General features: G+C 39.0%; 1 protein-coding gene across 1 annotated transcript; it reads left to right on the top strand.

Annotated features, from left to right (window-relative positions):
* Positions 1 to 1,788: 1,788 nt before the first annotated feature.
* On the top strand, positions 1,789 to 19,881 carry LOC120297146 (leucine-rich repeat and fibronectin type-III domain-containing protein 5-like). The gene is made up of 2 exons (XM_039319434.1): positions 1,789 to 3,537; positions 19,241 to 19,881. The coding sequence occupies exons 1-2, from the start codon at positions 2,814 to 2,816 to the stop codon at positions 19,351 to 19,353; spliced, it is 837 nt and encodes a 278-aa protein (XP_039175368.1). The 5' UTR covers positions 1,789 to 2,813; the 3' UTR covers positions 19,354 to 19,881.
* The last annotated feature ends 593 nt before the right edge of the window (positions 19,882 to 20,474 follow it).

The following is a 20,474-nucleotide window of genomic DNA, read 5'->3' as shown; positions in this document are numbered from 1 at the left end:
AACTGACTTTTAAAATTCTTGATTGCTTAGGACAGGGGTCTTCAAACTTGGCCCTTTTATGACTTGTGGACTTCAACTCCCAGGATTCCTCAGCCAGCATGCCTAGCTGAGGAATTCTGGGAGTTGAAGTCCACAAGTCATAAAAGGGCCAAGTTTGAAGATCCCTGGCTTAGGAGTATAAACTAGATCAGGGGTAGGGAACCTTGGCTCTTTTATGACTTGTAGACTTCAACTCCCAGAATTCCTGAGACAGTATGGCTGGTTCAGGAATTCTGGGTATTGAAGTCCACAGGTCCTAAAAGAGCTAAAGTTCCCTACCCCTGACCTAGATGATAATATGCCTCCATATGTTCCTGCCCAAATGTTAAGAACAGCTGATGGTGGTCTATTAAAACAGAGAATTTTATTTCGTCGGGCTGTTAGATTCATTACTGTTTTTATGTTCTGGTTATTTGTGAATGTTCTAAGCAAGTCTGAAAATTTTAGCAAACTGAAAAGCAAGATCTGTTTTTTTTTTTTTAAATCAATTAATAAATAAATGAGAGCTATTAGACCTTGGCTTCAGTCCAGAGTGAGGCCTGGGTGATTGTCCTCTTTTATGGGCAAAGGGCAGTGTAGTTTTCAGCCTTGAAGTCTTATTTATTTAAATTTCTTTTATTTTTGTATAAATCCTTGTTGAACTTTAATCCTTCAAGGTAATCTGGTTAACTTAGCTAGACTGCTAAGAAGACATTAATACCCTCTGTTTGGGATGACAGTAGAAACAGTTCCAAAAAAAGATGACTGTATTTGCCTCTCAGGAAAATTCCAATTATTCAATCTCATTTGGGGCAGGCAGAGAGGAAAAGAGCATGCAGGCAACGATTTTGATTTGTTAAACAGAGATTTGCTCTGAAAACTATTAATGGAGCAGTTACAGTACAAGAATAGTTTGTCGTTTAATATCTTTTTTTTAAAAATGCCATATCCTTGGATGGGAGTTGGTCCTGCAGATTAAAAGAATCAAGAACAACCCCTCCCCCCACTTAAAAAACACCAAATCAAGATGATGGTGGTGAGGGGGTTGCAATAAGCATATCATTTTCTGATCATTTAAGCAAAATATGTGCAAGGATGATTGAGATTAAAGTATAGTTACTGTTAATACTTTTAAAAGTATATAAATAAAAAGACAGAAATAGAAGAGTGGTATGTGGGAAAGATGTTTCATTACTCAACTAGCTAATATCATTAGTGCACTGATGATGTTACTAGCTGGGTAATGAAAAGTCTGCAAGAAAACAACTAAGCTCAGAGAGCACTAAGGGTCCCACTGTTCAATCCTGATTTACAAATATTCTCTTCTGTTGATATGGAAACGCTGCTGTATAAAATAAGATTTTAATTGAATCTCCGATCCTGGCTTTTTAATAACTCTAAGAATGTCCTTGGGGCCACTTTGGTCTGGAGTTTGGTCACCTGTTGTGTGCATGCACTACTCTCTCACAGATGGAAGGGGGATATTTGATTCTATAAGCTGGGATAAAGACAGTGTAACAGTTCAGGTACTATAATTCCAGCACAGAACAAAGCCTTGGAATTAATTTTGCTGCTTAACCCCAGCTCTAGAGATCTATTTGTTCATCTGGGGGAAAAGATGCTACCAACTCATCCCTTAGAACAGGGGTCTTCAAACTTGGCAACTTTAAGACTTGTGGACTTCAACTCCTAGAATTCTGGGAGTTGAAATCCAAAGGTCTTAATGTTGCCAAGTTTGAAGACCCCTGCCTTAGAAAGTGGTTGTGGAGATCACATTTACTTTCTTTCCACTCCAGGAAGAGCAATGCATATGGATTAGGATGGAGACTGAGGGACTATGAATTCCGTGCTGAGGAGGGCAGCTAAATATATCAAATGAACAAATGTATGAATAAATAAATAATTAAATATCTAATCAAACTTGCTTCTGAGCTCACGAGAAGCAAGAGGAGAAACGATGGTGGTAGCTAAGCAGCTCCCAGCCCATTTAGGTTGCCCCTGGGCCTTGTTTCCAAAGTTTCAAAAAAAAAAAAAAAAAAAAAAAGCATGAGCCTCTATGCAGGCTTACAGTTCAACATAACTGTTTGAAGAATACTTTGGGGAACTCTGGGAGCTGCGTACTTAAATTTAATAAATGGAAGAATTTCTATATTCTAAAGGAAACATGAAAGCAAGAAGTGTACGTAATTATTTTGGCCTCTTCCTGCCTTTCACACTAGCCTGAGCTTTGGATAATATCTTTCCTTTCATCCGGATTTGCTTTATTCCTATATTAGATGGATGCTTTCAGTATGATTTGGAATTGCTTCAGCATTTTTAATCAACGGTGGATTGTTTTGAATAGTTGAGAAAACATCCCATCTATAGACTATATTGAAATGCTATTTTCTACTGTGCCATGGACTAGTGCATATTTAAAACACTGAGAGCCCTAGATTTATGTTTGATAACCTGGGGCAAGAGACATAATGTCTGGCAACAGAGTATGTTTTTGAGGAGGAAGTACAGTACATGGGGAATCTTCCAGTGCTCTGGCAATAGTTTTCACTTTCCCTGTCCTTATTTAACCTAGTGTCAAACTCTGCTTTATTTAGATTGACTATTGTGTCAAATGGAAAAGGAAAAACAAAAGTTCATTTCCATCCTATGTTCTCAGTTTTATTGGGACTGCATCTCCCATCACAGCTAGGAGGCATTGGGAAAGCAGGCTTGGGCAGAGCATCTGGAGATCCACTTCATGGTATATCCTCTCTATCCAGTGTATTAATCTATGTCTTATCCTATCATCTTGTAGAATGATACCTCCCATGAGCAAGACCTTCCTGGTCAACAACTTGGCTGCGGGGACGATGTACGACTTGTGTGTCTTAGCAATCTATGACGATGGCATCACCTCCTTGACAGCTACTCGCGTGGTGGGGTGCACCCAGTTCACGACAGAGCAGGACTACGTGCGCTGCCATTTCATGCAGTCCCAGTTCCTGGGTGGGACCATGATCATCATAATCGGAGGGATTATCGTGGCTTCTGTCCTGGTCTTCATCATCATCCTCATGATTCGCTATAAGGTGTGTAACAACGGCGGGCACCACAAGGTGACCAAGGTCAGCAACGTTTACTCCCAGACCAACGGGGCTCAGGCCCAGGGGTGCAGTGGAGCCGTCATGCCCCAGTCTGGGTCCAAGCAGGCCGTGGGGCATGAGGAGAGCCTGCAGTGCTGCAAAGTCAGCAACGACAGTGTGGCACAGTCGTCGGAAGCCTGCTGCAGCCAGGACTCCTCCACTGCTACCTCCTCTTTGCCTCCCATGTGGACTCCTGGCCCTCCCACTTCCCAAAAGCTGAAGCGTAAGTCCATGCCAAAGCCCAGCAGTGATCCTCCACCGCCAAGCGAAGGTGCCGCTACCAGCCTAGAATCCCAGAACACTAATCGCAACAACTCAACTGCTCTGCAGTTGGCTAGCCAAACCCCAGACTATGCCAAAGGGGGCTCCCAGTACAAAAGAGCACAAGCCAAGTCAAGTAAGGTCCTCACTTTGCCAGCTGACCCATCCCGGGCAAAACGCAGGTACTCCCTGAATGGAGAATTAATGGAATACCATTGTTATATTAACTCCTCAAATGCAGGTGGATTTTGGTCTAAGCGGAGCTTGTCTATGAATGGGATGCTAATGCAGACAGACTGTTCCAATGTGGATAGTGGCAAAGCAACTTTCTCAAGTTCTGAGTGGATATTGGAAAGCACTGTGTGATCAGCTGTGATGTGTGATTTTCTTTTTTCTAAACTAAAAAAAGTATGGAGTACCCCATCCTCCAAACATTATTGGAAAACATGTATCCATTCCAGCAGTTTGCATTTTCCACCCTTATTGTTTTTTGGGCAGAGTTGGGCTCAAACCACCAGGCCCTTCCACTTGTTCCCATTTGGGTTTTCTTGGTTTTAGTATAACAACCGAAGGCAAATATCTTGTTCAAAGAGCTCATTTTTTAAAAAAAAAAGTGATCAAGGAAAAAGCACGAAATGACGCTAGTGCCTTCCTTTTTCCTTGGATTGGCATCTTGGTTCTCCAGTGGCAGATCAAGAACAAAAGCGCATGGGCAGAAAAGGCCTTGTATGGAGGCCATTTGTCTTTCCTCTACACCAACCATTTAATGGATCAATCATGATACAAAAAAGAATATTTTTAAAAGCAATCTTGAGTGTCTTTTTCTTCCCTCTCTCCCCCCACCCTCCCCCCGTGGTAATGGTGTTGCCTTCATTTTTAGGCAAATGCTGTAAAATCTCAACAACTCTATGTTGTTATATTGTGTAAAATAAAATATTCCGTAACTACACTCAGTCAGTGTTACAAGAAGTTCCCCCCCCCACATACACCTTGAATTATGGCTCAGGTGTTCTGGTGAGTGATGTGCCTGCCCCGTCTGTCTGGCATATGGAAAGAAGGGGGAATAGCTTGATCTCCTGGGTTCAGGTATGCTGGATTTCACTCCTATTGGTTTCTGTACTTTGCCAGCTGAGGTCCAGTTCCGAATGAAACTCCTGGGTTCAGGAATATCAAAGTTTTACAGCTTGAGAAGTTGGTTGTGCAAATCAAGATGGTTCTCTGCCTGAATGGAGGCTGGGAGAGCTTTTGATCTCTAGCAGCTGTAGAGTGAGCAAAAGCTTCTTTCTATCTTTAGCTTCTAAGTGAAATGGTTGTCCGAATTTCCTTTTGCTCATTTCCTGTTGATAGCTGAAATGTATTGCCAGGATTGAGTCGGTGACATGTAGATTTGATAAAGTTGATCTCATGTTGCTTTGAAAGGCAACGAATCTATGCTGCAGAGCCGATGCTACTCAGCATAACAAAAGGGACAGGAGATTAGTCAGAACAGTTTCCCCATACTACAGTGCTCTCAGGCTTTGTTGAGGCTCCAACCTGAGAGCCAACAGCCACCATGGTTGGAAATTTGGCTCCTGCATTATTTCATCTTGATTTTGGAGGGTCACGAAAACATTCTCAACCCTTTGTTCTTTTGGCTGAAGTGGAAAATATGCATATTAATGCGCGTGGCAAAGTTTACCAAATTATTCAGAGTTCCCATTCAAGTTGTTGAGGTATTACCAGGAAATTTAAAAAGGTGCTTTTTGATTCATTTTTGTTTTGATGCTATGGTATAATCATGGGATTGAAACTTTTACGACCTCTTTTCAGTGCTTAAATTAATAAGGCATGTTTTGATTATACTCAAAAGAGTTGCAAATTTTGCATTTCATCAGACTTAAAATTAATATATTTTTTTTCAATCAGTTGGAAGACAAATTGAAACTGGGAGTGGGAGTGATCTGATTAGCAACCAGGCTTGTTTTCCCCCCAAACCCCAAAAGTGTTTCACAGAAGAATATTAATATTATCTAACTCTCATCCCACATGATCCACTGTTCATACCCCAAATCTTCTCATACATGACATTTTTGTTGTATAACTCAATTTGTAAGTTTGTAGGATACAAGTCATGTGTCACTCGCTGAATTTCTTGGTGCAGTCTTCAAAGACTGCTCTGAAATGGTGCAGCCTCATTTGCTTTTTGGCAGAATTCAAGGAGATCAGTCAAACTAACACAAGGAAGGCACTGGCTTATATTCTGTGGGGTCCATTACTCAAGCAGTAAAAATATAATCTGGCATTATCATATAAGACCATTGATTTAAGAGGTTTATCAGCAATGAGCCATTCTGGGCAGTTCTCTCAAATTAAGTATGAAGGACGTAAGTATGGTTTCCAGAACTTCTTGTAGTAGTAAATGCCATGCTTGAACTGCTGTGGAAAATTGTTATTTAGATTAGACAGTGTAGTAAGGCTTGGCCTTGTTCTCCATTAATAGTCCTCCTGCTTACCTTATATGTTTGACTTAATCAATGGATGTGTGATGAATGTTAATATGTTCTGCAAACTACGGACCATAGTGAATCAATCCACCCATTTTTCCAGGATTGATTTGGAGCTAATAGAATCATTGGTCCAGTAATATTGCCTGAGCATTAATTGTCCTTTCTGTTGTCCATGATTGAGATGAATCTTTGAGAGGACCTTCTTTCTTTGGTCTTCCCTAAATACAATCTCCTGGGATGGTTTGGTTTTCCTTCACACCTCTATGGTCACACCGGGATGGAAAAGGGGGCTGTAAATATGGTATGCCAATCCAAGTCATATTATTTGTGATATATATTTAAATATATATTTTTCAAATGACTCTTGGCTGACTGTTCAAGACTGCATTGATAGTGCATGACAGTAGGTCAGTTGATCGGGGATTACTGAGTCAGTTGTGTTGTTCAAACATAGCTGCTGTGAAGCAGTTGCTTAAAAGAGCAGATTTCACTGGAGTGGATAAGTTGTTATTTTTAAAATCTGTATCAGTGCACCATTATTTAAATATTTGGAGAGGGAGTTTACTGGAAAAATTCTAGAGTCAGAAAAAGACCCTTTCCAGTATTTGATTTTTTGATTAAGTTGCCAAGCAAGTTGTCATCTTTCATTTCTGTCTTCTTTTTTCCATTTTCCTTCTCACACTGAGGGCCAATTTTAGGTGGCAATAGGGCAATTTCTGCCCCAAATATGGCAGCATATTTGACCTTGGCTGATCTTGAAAAGCTAAGCAAAATCAAACTAGTACTTAGAAAGAAGATCACCAGAAAATCCAAGATGAACTAACAAGTTAGGGTAGAAAGCCAAATAACCAACTAGCTGGCTTGGAAGAAGTCAGGGGCAAGAAGCCTGCATGTCGACAAAGTCACCAGGAACAGTCAAATTTGTGAATACACGTAGATTTCCAATTGTGCCTCTTGATTCTTTTCTCCCAAAACATTTGTGTTTCAGCCTTATTTCTGTACTTGAAAATATATTTGGCAGACTTCATTGGGTTGGCAGATGTGCTAATTCAATCTCTACCCTCCCACCAAGGATTTCTGGTCACAGTGCCAATTCACTGCTGAGACATTAGCCAGCTCTGTACATTGTATGACCTATTTGCATTTCAGTTGATGCAGCATTGAACAAGAGAAGTTGAGTTGATTTCTTCTATCGTTGATAGTCTTCTGAAATGAAACCTTGTGGGAGATAGTCAGCTTTTGAGTTGGGTTATCCATAGAGTGACTATATTTATATGTCCTGAATAGATGGAGTAAAAATAATGTTGGGCAGCTGAAAGGAAAAGCTTAGCTAGAGATCAGAGACAATTAGAAAGGCTCCAGACTTGTGGGCATTTTTTGCCCAACTTTTAATTGATCACATGCTGGTTCTTTCTGCATTGGCTACCTTCCTTGGAGCCCTGGTGGTGCAGTGGTTATAATGCAGTATTGCAGGCAAATTCTGCCCACATGGCATATGATCCTGACAAGGCTCAAGGATGGCACTCATTTTCATTTTTTTTCCTTTGCACAAAGTCTTCTGATCTGAAATTTTGCATAGTTGCTACACAACTTGTTTGAATTGCAAATTGTTATCAAATGCTGTTGTGCAAACAACGTGATTGGACCATTGCTTATCCTGTTATACATAATATATTTGGCCAATGGCTTAAAGGTTCCAAGCTGCAAAATGAAGGAACCTCAGATGATCTATGATGAAGGATTACATTGTTTTATGAAGTTCCTTCTATTTGGGAGCAATTTGGGGCCTGAACTACAAGAACGTGTTGTGGGTATATTCATAGAATGGATGTTATGGAGGGTTTGTCCAATTACAAAATTCTTATTTGTTAGAAGACAAGTTATAGAAGGTGGCAGCACTTAGCCAACCTTGACTGGTCTTGAAAAATCTAAGCAGATATTGAACTAGTTATTAGTTTGATGAGGACCACACATGCATAGCCCAGCCCTGTAAATGAGAATGAGTGGAGAAAAACATTCTAGAAAACAAAGACAGTTCTGGCATATTCTTGCCAAGGAAAGACATGACATGAACATGCTATAAAGTCACCAGAAGTGGAATGCAACTTGAGGGAGCTTTATATAAAAAAGTAAACTGCCCTGAAACCTAAGTAAAAGAAGTAAACTCTGAACCTACACATGATATACTTTTGCCCACGGGGCACAATGAAATATTCTAGTTCATTGTTTCTCAACCTTGGCCAGTTAAGATGTCTGGATTCAACTCCCAGAATTCCCCATTCCTCATGCTGCCTGCAGAATTTTGGGAGTTGAAACTGAGACATCTTCCAGATTGGAAAATACTGCTATAGTTCATAAAAAGAATATTCTTGATGCAGGAATTCTAGGAAATAAACATGATACTGTAGGTTGACACTTTACCTCGCAAAATGCCAACATCTTTATTTATTTAAAGTGTTTAAAAGTCATTTTAGAATTCAGATAAGTCCAGAAGCATGACAGAGAAGCATCTTGAAGATTAGTTTTTTTAAAGAGAGAAAAAAGAATGAGAGAATATGAGAATAAGAAAGAAATATTTTTAAAACAATAAGAAAGAATGATAAGGAAAATGCCAACAAGTTTTCCATATTTGTAGCCTTCCCGGGACTCTTTCTGTGGTTATAGTACCAAATTCAGCTGTATGAGTTATTTTCCTCGCTATTGCCATTGATTTCACAATGGAAATAGTAGTGCTTTATAACTGATAAATATTAATATTAATTGCTGACCTTCCCCTGCTGGGAAAGAGAATGTTTGGCCTTTCTCTTTGATTCTGTTTTGGATCCAATTGAATTTTTTTTATACCTCAAAATCTGTGCTGATTTCTGGTAATTGCCTTTATAAGTCCTTGCAGTTTTCTTGGGAAGATTTCTGAAGTGGTTTGCCATTGCCTGCTTCCTAGGACTGAGAATTAGTGACTAGCCCAAGTTCACTTGATTAGCTTTGATCCTAAGGTGGGACTAGGACTAGGACTCACAGTCTCCTGATTTCTGGCCTGGTGCCTTATCCATTACACCAAACTGGTTCAAATGGATTATTGTCTGAATCATAGTGGTAAAAAATAATAATTAGAATGACTGTGGCAAAAGAAAGGAAAGATAATACCGATAGTAATAGGCACCCTGGATGCAATTCTGAAACATCTAAAGCATCAACACCATTGGCATTGACAAAAATCACCATCAGTCAATTGCAAAAGGCAGTTTCAACTGGAACAGCTTACAGCCTAATACCTTTAATACTATTACTGTCTACTTTAGGTCCTTGGGAAGGACTTGATAGGGGGGCAGATATTCCAAATTCAGTCTAAACATCTAGCCGACTGAGCATTAACAACAACAATGATAATACCACCAGATCATAGATAACTGCTTGGGCTGGGGATGATGTGCGCTATACACATCTAGAGGATGCCAGCTCAAAGCACCTAGTGTAGGTAGTGATGTTGTCCCATTTGGATGTCTCTGTAGACATTATCCTGCCACAAAATGGTTGGACTGAAATAGTTGACTGGCACATGTGTGGTGTCATCTGACAGGCATGATTGCAGCTGAAGGTTTCAAACCTAAATACATTCGTTGGGGCCAATTTTCTTATATACATACAGACATACATACATTCATGTTGCAAATTGTATGCTAAGCAATAATATCAGCAAATACCCACAACTGGCCTATTGAACTGAAAAATCACACTTTTGTTGATTTGTAAATTATTATGAAAAGAAGAACAGGTTCCAAAATTTAATGCAGAATCCCAAAAGAAGAGGGAGAAAAATAAAACACTTCTGCAAGGTGATAGAGAATAACATAATCCTAAATTTATTTAGTTGAAAATAATCTCACATTGTGTTGAGATGGCAGTATGATTGCAGCTTGAAGACACTTGATACAGCTGAATATTCCCCACATTACAAGAAGGCTCTTTAATAGGGCTCTTTATTCTCTTTGGCTATTTGCCTTCTCATATAGGGTGGAGGTGGTATGGAGATCAGACTGCAGAAAAGTAGGAACATCCTAGATGTTGAGTCAGTCTTGTCAATCCAGAATCCTGCTTGTACAGTTGACAAACATTTACTAGTGGGAAGATCAAAAGCAGAGCACAAAAAACTAGAGTCTACTCATGTCTCCGGGGCCTTGTTTTTTTTTTTTTTATTGAAAATTTTTTAAATTTTACAAAAACAAATCCCCTTCCCATACCCCCGCCAACCATACCTCACCCCCCCCCTTCCCAACCTCCCAAACCCTCCCCTGGACTTCCCAGAGCTGAGTACAGGCTTAATTAAAAAAAAAAAAAACTTAAAACACTTTTAAAACCTAAACAAATTTAAATACAATCATCATTCTATATAAACTCCCTCCAAAAATACAAATTTAAACATTACTTTCTTTGAATATCTATAACTATAGTGTAAAATCTAATTTCTCCCTCTTTCTTTATCCTAAAACGAAAAAATAAACATATAAACCTTTGTTATACCATTAAAACTAAATACTCTTAAAAAACTTAAAGTAAATACATATTTCCTTCAATCTTCATAATCTTCTCTCCTATCCAAAAAGAAAAAAACTTAAAAAACCTATAAGTCCTAAACAAATCTAAGCACATTTAATTAAACAAATTATTTTCTCTTAAAAATATTAATAATAATATTTGAAAACTAGAAACACTTTTAAATCCTAAACAAATCTAAATACAATCATCATTCTATATAAACTCCCTCCAAAAACACAAATTTAAACATTACTTTCTTTCCTAAACAAATCTAGACATTTAATTAAACAAATTATTTTCTCTTAAAAATATTAATAATATTTAAAAACCAAATTTAAGCATACTTAAAACTTGAACAAGTTATACTCCCTTCAAAACAAAAATTTAAACATTACTTAAAATTTAAAACATTAGAATCCCCTCACTAAAATGAGCAAATTATAATCCCTTCAAAACACAAATTTAAACAATATTATCATTAAAGGTTCAAAACTTAAAACAACAAAATTCCCTTATACGCCTATCCATAATAAACACATTAAACATTTCAATCTTCACCAATAACAAATTCCATCCGTAAGAAACTGCATCCTTATCAGTCTCAATTATATTAGTATTATTATTAATTATTCACATTCCAGTTTTTTCCATTCTCCATTCTTCCAATCTTCCATTTCCATTCTCCATTCTTGTATCAAACTCGTAAGAAATGCTGCAAGTTCTGCCTTAGGAGACTGCTCCAAAATTCCTGAATCTCCCATCGACTCCGAAGCCAATATAGGTAAGGGTTCCTTGAATTCCTCCTTGTGTTGGTCTTTACAATTGTAAGTTGTACAAGTTATCCTCTGCCCGTTCCTCTCTTGTTGATGCCCCTCAAACTGAGATTTCCCAATTTCCATTTCAGACAGCAATTCCACCCTTGAAGATTGCTCCAAAGACTTTGTAGGTCTAACATCTCCCAGAGATTCAGAGACCACTGAATATGAAACTTCCTTAACCTTCTTCTGTTGCTGCTTTTCTTTGGAATTGTATACTGCACAAGTTGTCTTCTGCTCCTCAACCTGGACTTGTTGAGGCCTTTCACACAAAGATTCGCCAGTTTTCATAAATATAGGCTCTTCAAACTGTAATTCTACATTCTTTTCTTCCAAAGCTTTAAACTTAATAGATGGCGATGCACATACCCCCAGGACCGAAGTATAAAAATCTTTTGCTTGAGAAACAGTATTAAGTCTATAACATGTCCCCAGGTAGTTCACCACCATTCCAGTCGGAACATCCCATCTGAATAAAATTTTTCTCTTTTTAAGTTCATTTGCTAGAAAAGCAAACTTCTTTCTTCTTCTTAAAATTTTAGATGGGATCTCCTTAAAAATTATAACATCTTGTGAAGCAATTTGAAATCTCTTCTTATAATAGGCTTGCACAATTTCATTGCGTAAAGATCTTGTACCAAAGTAAATTACCACATCTCTTGGCAGATTCTTCTGTGCTGCCACCACAGAGTTAACCCTAAATAATTTTTCAATTTCACTAAGTATTCCCTCTTTTTCTTTATTCAAAATCAATGCAAAGTCCTTTGCAACCATCTCTTTCAGATCTCCTTGCAAAGACTCTCCCAGGTCCCTAATTCTTAAGGCATATTCCATTTGTCCATATTGAAGCATAAGAATCTCATTTTCCATTTCTTTTTCCATACTTTCAATTTTCCCCTCCATTATGTCCACTTTTTCAGCTACCTCTTCCACATGGGAGTTCCCCTTTTCAAGAACAGAAGCAACTCCTTCTAAAGCCAAAACAAAATCTTGTCTCAAGATCTTATTATTTTCCTCTAAAATCTTTTTCATTTCTGCCCTAATTTGAATTATAACATCTCCCAGCATGTTTTGCAAATCCTTCATAGTTATTAGCTGACCCCCAGAAGAGGGTGAAACTGTTGATTTAGAAGCTGTAGAAATCCCTGGACGCTTTGGAGCCATCTTAAAGAAAAACCTTTAGTCCTTCTTAAAAAATTATAAAAATTCCTTCAAAAATCATAACTCCCTCCAAAGAAGGTCATTATAATAAAAAGAAAAAAGGGAAGAAAAAAAAAAGAAGAGAAAAGGAATTAAAAAAAAGCTTTACTCCTTCTTAAAAATTGCAAAAATTAAACAGAAAAAAGTCCTTCAAAAAAGGGTCATTACAATAAAAAGAAGGGAGTTCAAAGAAAAAAAAGGGGGGGGGAGAAGAGAAAAAAAAATAATTAAATAGAAAAAGTCCGTTCCCAAAAAAAATAATTAGAGATACCAAAAACAACCATTCCAATCATAAGAAAATAAAAAGGGAAAGGGAAAGGAAAGAAAGAGAAACACCAAAAAGCCTGCCGGTCAGCATTCTAACTTCCAGAAAAAAAATACCGAGAGATTTGCCGATCGCCATTTTACTTTCCCTTTCAACAAAGAAAAAAAAAAATAAAAAGAGAGAATAAAAATAGAAACAAGTCTTAAAACTTAAAATCCAAATAAGTCAAAGAAAGCAAAAACTAAATCCTCTACTCAGCTGTCCGTTTATAAAAAAAAAAAAAAAAAACTCACCAGTTCTCTTTAAGCACGGAGGTGTTTGCAGCGGCTCGTTTTGTCCCTGAGGACAAAAACAGCTGGGAAGCGGAGACAAGTCTGAACTCCGTGGGAGCACTCCTTTCACCCCCCCCAAAAAAACTTGGGGGGTGCAAAAGAGGCTCTACCACTCCGGGGCCTTGTTTTGAAAGACATACTGCCTCTTGCACTGAAGCCTGTAGAGAGCCATAGAGATGGCCTTGAGGGAAATATTCAAAAGTGGAAACATTACAAAATAAAAAGGGCAGAATTACTCTTTGGGCTCTTGGAAAGGAGGTAATAGTAAGAGGAGCTTCCAGCTGTCTCCTTTCTGACTCTTTGAGGTATAAGAGTCAAGGAAAGAAAACCCAGTTGGACTTACAAGATTCTGCTAATATAGGCTATATTGAAGGTCTCCAGACTTGTGGACTTCAACACCCAGAATTCCTCAACCAGTCACGCTTGGAGACTCCTGTTCTATATGAACAAAGTTAATTCTAGTCTTTTTGTGGAGTCTGTTTCCTAAGCTGGATAATCTCGAAGGTCTACAGTCAAACACCCACATGCAGAAAGTATATGAATCCAGAAGGAAGAGGATTCTGAGCTTGACAACTTTTACTCCCCAAAGGTAAATAGAAAACAAGAAAAGTCACTTGCTGTCTATTACCATATTCTCAGAGAATATGAAGATGTGAAGCTTTACTTACAGAGGTTGCACCAATCCATTCAGCATTCTCTGGAATCAGCAGGGTAATTTCTTTAGGGAATTTGGTCTCAAAATTATGACCATCTGGAAGATACAAAGTTTTGTGACTTCTGTTGCAGCTCATGTTCCCATGTTTCACTTTCTATCTGAACATTTGAAAGGCGTTGGGGCTATGAGGCCCAGAGCTATTTGTTATTTATTCATTTTATTTGTATCCGGTCTTTATTATTTTAAAAAATAATTCAAGGTGGCAAACATATCGAAAACACCTTCCCCCACCTATTTTCCCCACAACAACAACTCTGTAAGATGAGTTGGGCTGAAGGAGAATGACTGGCCCAAAGTCACCCAGCTGGCTTTCATGGCTAAGGCAGGATGAGAACTCATGCTCTCCTGCTTTCTAGCCTGGTTCCTTAACCAGGTCCCTCAGCTAAACCAACATTCATTGAGAACAAGATGTCAGAGTGTCAATTGCTGGAGTCCATGTACATCATCATGACATAAGGCAAAGAAAGGAAATCTGGAACCCTAAAATAGTAATGGGACTGACTGATGGTCTCTGTACTGATTATAGGAGGCAGTCAGTATAATATGGTATTTGCGGTATTTATTTTTTAATTCACATTAATTATCTTTGCAGTATTTTGGACTTTCATTTTTTCCTATAGGAAGACCCACATAATGTGTATTAATGCAATATGGAGTTTTGTAGTACATCTATAGTTATAACATAGCATGCCTGGCTATTCAGACTGAGTTACGGTTTGCAGACTAGCTTAAAATGGATGGAAGGCAACCTGGAGAAGTATGCAGAATTAGAGATTATGTCTTTTAGACGATATCCAATTGTCATCAGAAGAAGCAGAAGATGGCCTAGTAGGTAGACAGATCATCCCTGCCCCCAGCTGAATCTCCATCTTGCCTAGATTGATTGCTAGTTTAATGAGTCTCTTACTTAGATTAAATGGAAAGAGGATAAGGAATGGGATGTCCTTTGTGTATTGATGGAAAAGTGTAGAATAGGGCAGTCAAAATGATCAGAACAAACTCAAGTTAACTGCCTTCTATGGAATTTAAAAATGGAATAAAATGGAACCATGATATGTCTAATTATGGAAAGTGCAATTATCTGCCAATGCTTTCTTGAATCAACAATTTGTGGACAAATCGGGAAGCTGTGACTTTCCAGATAGCATTGATCTTCAGTCTGCAATATCCCTTCCAATTGGTTTTATTGATTTGAGCTCTTGGGAATTATAGTTCAACATCTGAAGGAGCACATGTGTCCCATTGAAGCATAAGAGCATAGCCATTGAAATATACTTCTGAGCCTCAACCTAGAAAATAATTCAAGATTCTCCATTTGATGCTATGATTAGTATAAAAAGCTACTAATTCCACGAAAAGAGAGCACGTGCTTCCCATCCTCTCTTGATAAAGGCTATCCTATGGAGTCGGTATGGCATTTTTCTACTTCAAATCCAGAGGTAAAACAGTTTTCATGTAAGAACACCTTACATTGTGTTGGAATAATTTCTTAAGCAATTAGTCAAGAATTCCAGTTGCTTCAGGTGTAGACTAATCATCTCCCTCTCAAAGGATACCTTATAACTTTTTGAGTCTGGTCACTCCATCTCTGCTGTATCATAAGCCAAGAAGACTTAAGTGTTAGTTTCTCAGATGATCAGAATTAACTCTGTCTTCCTGCCCAATTAGACTAAGTCTGTTAAACTTGCCACGCCTCTCCTGGGCCAGGGGACCTCCCAGTCATGATGAAGGCGAAGCTGCTGATGACAGTCTGACATGTTGGCTCCCATACCCCTGACACAGGACCTGTCGGACACTAAGGGGTGGGTGTGGATTCTCCATCATCATGCTGAGAAAAGGCGTTCAGGTAAGACAACACCCTTTCTCCAGCATGATAGATGGAGAATCCACGAATGGGATATACCAAAGCCGCCCTGTCCCTATGGGAGGGAATCAGTCTGAGCCTGTGTCCCACTTTGTGGCACTACTTGCTGTAACACTCTCCGGCCGAATGCGGTGTCCGCGGAGGCAAACCTATCCAGCTTATAATGCCTCATGAAAGGTGAAGGCGAGGACCATGTCACCGCCTTACAGATGTCCTTGATGGACGCCTGTGTCGCCCATGCCGCAGAGGTTGCGGCGCTGCGAGTAGAGTGAGCGGTAATATGACTTGGAACTGACAGGGAATGTGATTGATATGCCCCTGCAATGCAAGCCCTGATCCGCCTGCCTATAGTGGAGGCAGAAACCTTCTGCCCCATAGAAGAAGGTTGAAGCCTCCACTATATCAATTACATTAAATGCGGAATCTAAGGCCTATGATTTTGAAAATAGTCTACAAACTCGCCTTAGCATGATGGCTAGATTCCTGCTGTTAATTGTCTTAGAGAACTGACTACAGTGAACCTCTAAACATCCAGAAGAAATAGTATTGGTAGAACACACTCTTTCCCACTGTTAAAAGTCTTGTGATACTCTAAATAAGAACATCAAATATGTGTTGGACTAGGCTGTATTTTTAACTGTATTATCATTTTTGGCTGTTTTTTCATTAGCTTTTGCTCAAAAATATACCAAGGAATTGCATAACTCTGTATACAGACATAAGGGTACTTGGATGCAGTTTTGGAAAATGTGCCTGTTATTTAACACAGCAGTCTGGACTTCAAATCATAAAAGCTAAAAATTTCCCCAGAGTATGTGTGAAATCTTTGAAATTCATTAAACTTTCTCAACCTTTATAGAAGAAGAAAGAGAAGCAACTCAAAATCTAAATGAGAAAGTGATCTGACTATAAGAAAACATATATATCTGTCACATGTAATAGCCACCCATCTCACAATAAAGTATCTGTAAGTGGCTTAAAATAAAAACAATATAAACTCCAATGTTAAAAAAAACAACTAAAAGATCTCAACAATACTATTAATTACAAGATAGTGGAGAGAATTGCTACTAAAAACAATGCAGCCATCTCATCATTTCTCTTTTCCTTGAGATCCCTGGGCTTCCTGACACAGCCATGACTTCTAGAAGAGGTCAAGGATGGGGCCAATCTCATCTCAGGGATGGCAGAAATGATGTTCCACATGGCAGGTGCCACAGCAGAAAAGACCTGTTTCCTGAGTGCCACCACATGAAACTTGTGGATGGGATCTGCAGTATTCCTCTTCTGTCAGACCTGATGGGAAAGGCAGATGTAATTTGGTGGAGGTGGTCCCTCAAATAACCTGTCCCCATACCATGAAGGGTTTTAAAAGTCAAAACCAGTCCCTTGAGTTGGACTCAAGCAAACTGACAACCAATGCAGCTCACAGAGCAGAGGTGCAATGTGCTGTTGTAGGGGCATAATAACTATCTGTGATGCTGCATTTTGTACCATCTGAAACTTCCAGATACTCTTCGATGGTAGCCCCATGTTGAGTACAAAAGCCCTCCAAGCCACAAGTTCTACCTGCTCTTTGAGCAGGAATCATAATATCCTGAATGTTCTCTGTTAATTTGTGATGGTTCAAGGGCATCCTGGACTAAATGGGTTTAGCACAGTGGTGGGATTCAGCCAGTTCGTACCACTTCGGCAGAACCAGTAGCTAATTTTTTGTTGCCCAGGCCCAGAATGGATTTCAGGAAGTGGCATCCACACAGAGAACCGGTTGTTCACATATTTGAATCCCACCACTGATTTAGCATAGGTACTGAGGTCCTCCAAAGGAGTCATCCTGGGGAACTAGTCATGTAAAAAGGTTGTTTGCTTCAGCTCCAGCAGAGAAACTTAATTGGAAATAGAGCAGCAGAATCTCTAATTTTTCCTGTTTGCCAAACACAAGATGCATATTTTTTCCTTCTGTTCAATCATGTCTAATTCTTGGAGACTTCCTGACTAGTCCCTGAAGTTTCTCTGGCAAAGGTTTTGGCATTTCCTCTTTCCTAGGGCTGAGAGAAAATGACTGGCCCAAAGTCACCCAACTGGCTTTGTGCCTAAGGTAGGACTAGAACTCATGGTCTCCCTGTTTCTAGCCTGATGCCTTAACCACTACACCAAACTGGCTCTTAAGATATCCATGCATTCCCCTAAATTAATACTCAAAAGAGCAGGTATCCATGAGGAAAAATGAAATTTCTTTACATTAACACAACCTCTCTTTTGCCCTGTACATCAGTGTTTCCCAACATGATTGAGTTCAGCAAGCATGAATTCAGATTAATTGCTCATTGGAATGTGTTTTGCCCAGCTGACTATTATTCTTGTGTTACATGTTTTGTGTTTAAAAGTGAACCTGGAATGTTATAGAATTGCTTTCTGCATTTACTTCTAATCCTCACATTCTTCTAATCCTCACATTCATCACAGCCTTCTCTTTACCCTTGTTGTTTCACAGCAAGGCATCCGAATCTATTAGTCAAGGTGTGAACTAACTGCAGAGTTGGATTCAAGTAATGATTCGGTGCTTCAGGAAATAGTGTGTTTCACTTTGTGACAAAACAGAAGCTGCCACTTCAATCTGAGGTCTAATCTGCAGTGAAATTCCTGTCTCGTTGGCTCAAATGAGGAAAGCAAAAATGTTTTTCAATAGATGTGAGGAAATTTCAGGGCTGTTATTCAATTATGGGGGGAAAAATACTATTGCTGTTTTGCCTGTACTGTTTTCAGATACAATTAGTTGACATTTGCCTCCATAGTACTGACCAAATTTCAAGCAATTAGGATGACTATAGGTTGGTAGAATTTTGTGAGGGTAATTATTACAATTTTGTGGGGAAGATTCGGTTGTATGTTCTGCCTTTGGGAAATGAGGCAAGGCAAAATTGAGGTACTTATCAGATGCTATAAGGAGAGCAGCATATTAGCAGGTGCCATGGGTAGTAGCGCCATGTCCCCATGCTATAATTCCTGCTTGATATTGTTAGATGAATTGTTCTCTATAATTAGAAAGTGGACTGGTCAGTCCTTTTTCTCTTTTCACTCTCTTTAGCTTGATAGTCTGTGGTGCAATGGGGATAAACAGTTGTGTTGTCAAGGTAACATTGGACCATTCTCAAGCGTTGCTCACTTTCAGTTGCCTCACACTAATTTTCAGTTGGTTTGATCCTGTTTAGACTTCTTACTTGGTGTTCAGCCAAATCTAGCATACACACATTTTTCAGTTGCTATAGATAAGTTTTTCTTCCACTGCCACAATTGGTTTAATTCATTTTCAAAGTCATCTATGTTGTCCCTACTTCTTATGGTAGCAGGTATAATTCAGCAATGAATAGTATATAAAGAAGTCTTAAATCTCTTTGGTTTATGTCTCATTCACAAGAGGAGAAGGGCATATGCTGATTTTAAAAAAAGGCAATCTGTCTCCCTTCCTTGTTCCATATACTCCAAAAGATACCGTTCTGATCTGTTTTGGTTGAATGACAGCCACTCTAGGAAGACCAAAGTCTCATAGATTTGCAAGTTTGATGGCTGAGCTGCATCAGACATTTTATCTCCTTATAGTTCTCTCTGTTTCTGTTTCTACCACACAGAAGCTGGCAGTAGCCTGAAGAGTGCTTGCCTGCCTCCTCAGCCTCCTGAAAACGTGGCCACTAATGTTTGCACGCGACAAAAATCCATTCGATTTCAACTCACCGAAGATTGATAGGGCCAAATTTTGATCCACCAGCAGGAACTTCACACCTGGTGCCTCAGGCCTGCTTCAAGAATCCAGAGACCAGAGATGCTGGAGTCTTCCCCATTTTTCTTTGTGGAATTCCTTTCCCCCTTTTCCTCTTTTCTTTTCTCCACCCAAATCCTCCCAGCAAGTGTCTTTTTCTGGCCTTCAGGACTTTTGGGGGGCAGGGAGGGAGTCTGTTAAAGCAAATAACAGAGAGAGGGAGCTGAGCTGAACCCTGACCTCTGTTTTCCATATTTGTGGTTTCTGGTGGTGGTGGTGGTGGTGGTGGTTGAATTCACAAACTGTAAAATGCTCCATTATGTCACACCACCCCTCAAAATAAATGTTTTAATATGAACATTTGCATAGTGATTTGTTCATAAAAAGAACAGTATTCCAGAAAAAACTAATATTGCCAGGGACTCCACTTCTTTCCTGCACAAGTTATGTCACTTGGATATAGCTTGAGGCTTTGAAGGATCCACTTTCTCCATGAGGCTGGTAGGATGCCGAGGCCAAAACTGAGCAAAAATTACCTGTCTTTTAAGCTTATCCATTTTCCAACAACTTGTGTTTAACACGTGTTCTACCATGACTATTTTATTCTTTGAAGATTTGATATGTGACCCTCATTAAAATGAATACTTTGATCTCTAGGGCTTGAAAGTCCCTTTCTAGTAGAGCTATGAAATTTAAAACCATAGTGTACAAAAATACAGATGAAGACTGCTTTCTCTATTTTACAATAGTCACTCACATACATCTGGAAATCCATGATCAAGGCAAGTATGCAACTTGCTTAGCAGGATCATACTAAAATTCATGTTTCTTTGCACAGGAATGAAGCCAACCCCAAATCAAAATCTGAAATGATGATGGTGGTAAGATACTGCATTCTGCCAAAAGTTTGGGTTATACAGAGATTATAGTCTTGGTTTAGCATGCAGCAAGTTTTGTTTAGTGGAACTACTGGTTTGATGATCACTCATCTCTGCCATGAATGGTGATTAAGGATTGAAACATACATTTCAGTACTAGAAGTAGTTTTTTCTTAGGGGATCCTTCCTTTGAAGATCTTAAGGATTATTCAGGCTAGTAGATACTCC

The sequence above is a fragment of the Crotalus tigris genome, unplaced genomic scaffold (genome assembly GCF_016545835.1).
Source record: "Crotalus tigris isolate CLP2741 ecotype Arizona unplaced genomic scaffold, ASM1654583v1 scf7180000023589.2044511, whole genome shotgun sequence".
Lineage (NCBI taxonomy): Eukaryota > Metazoa > Chordata > Lepidosauria > Squamata > Viperidae > Crotalus > Crotalus tigris.
Note: the sequence above shows the minus strand (reverse complement) of the source record. Positions and strands in the feature narration are given on the sequence as shown.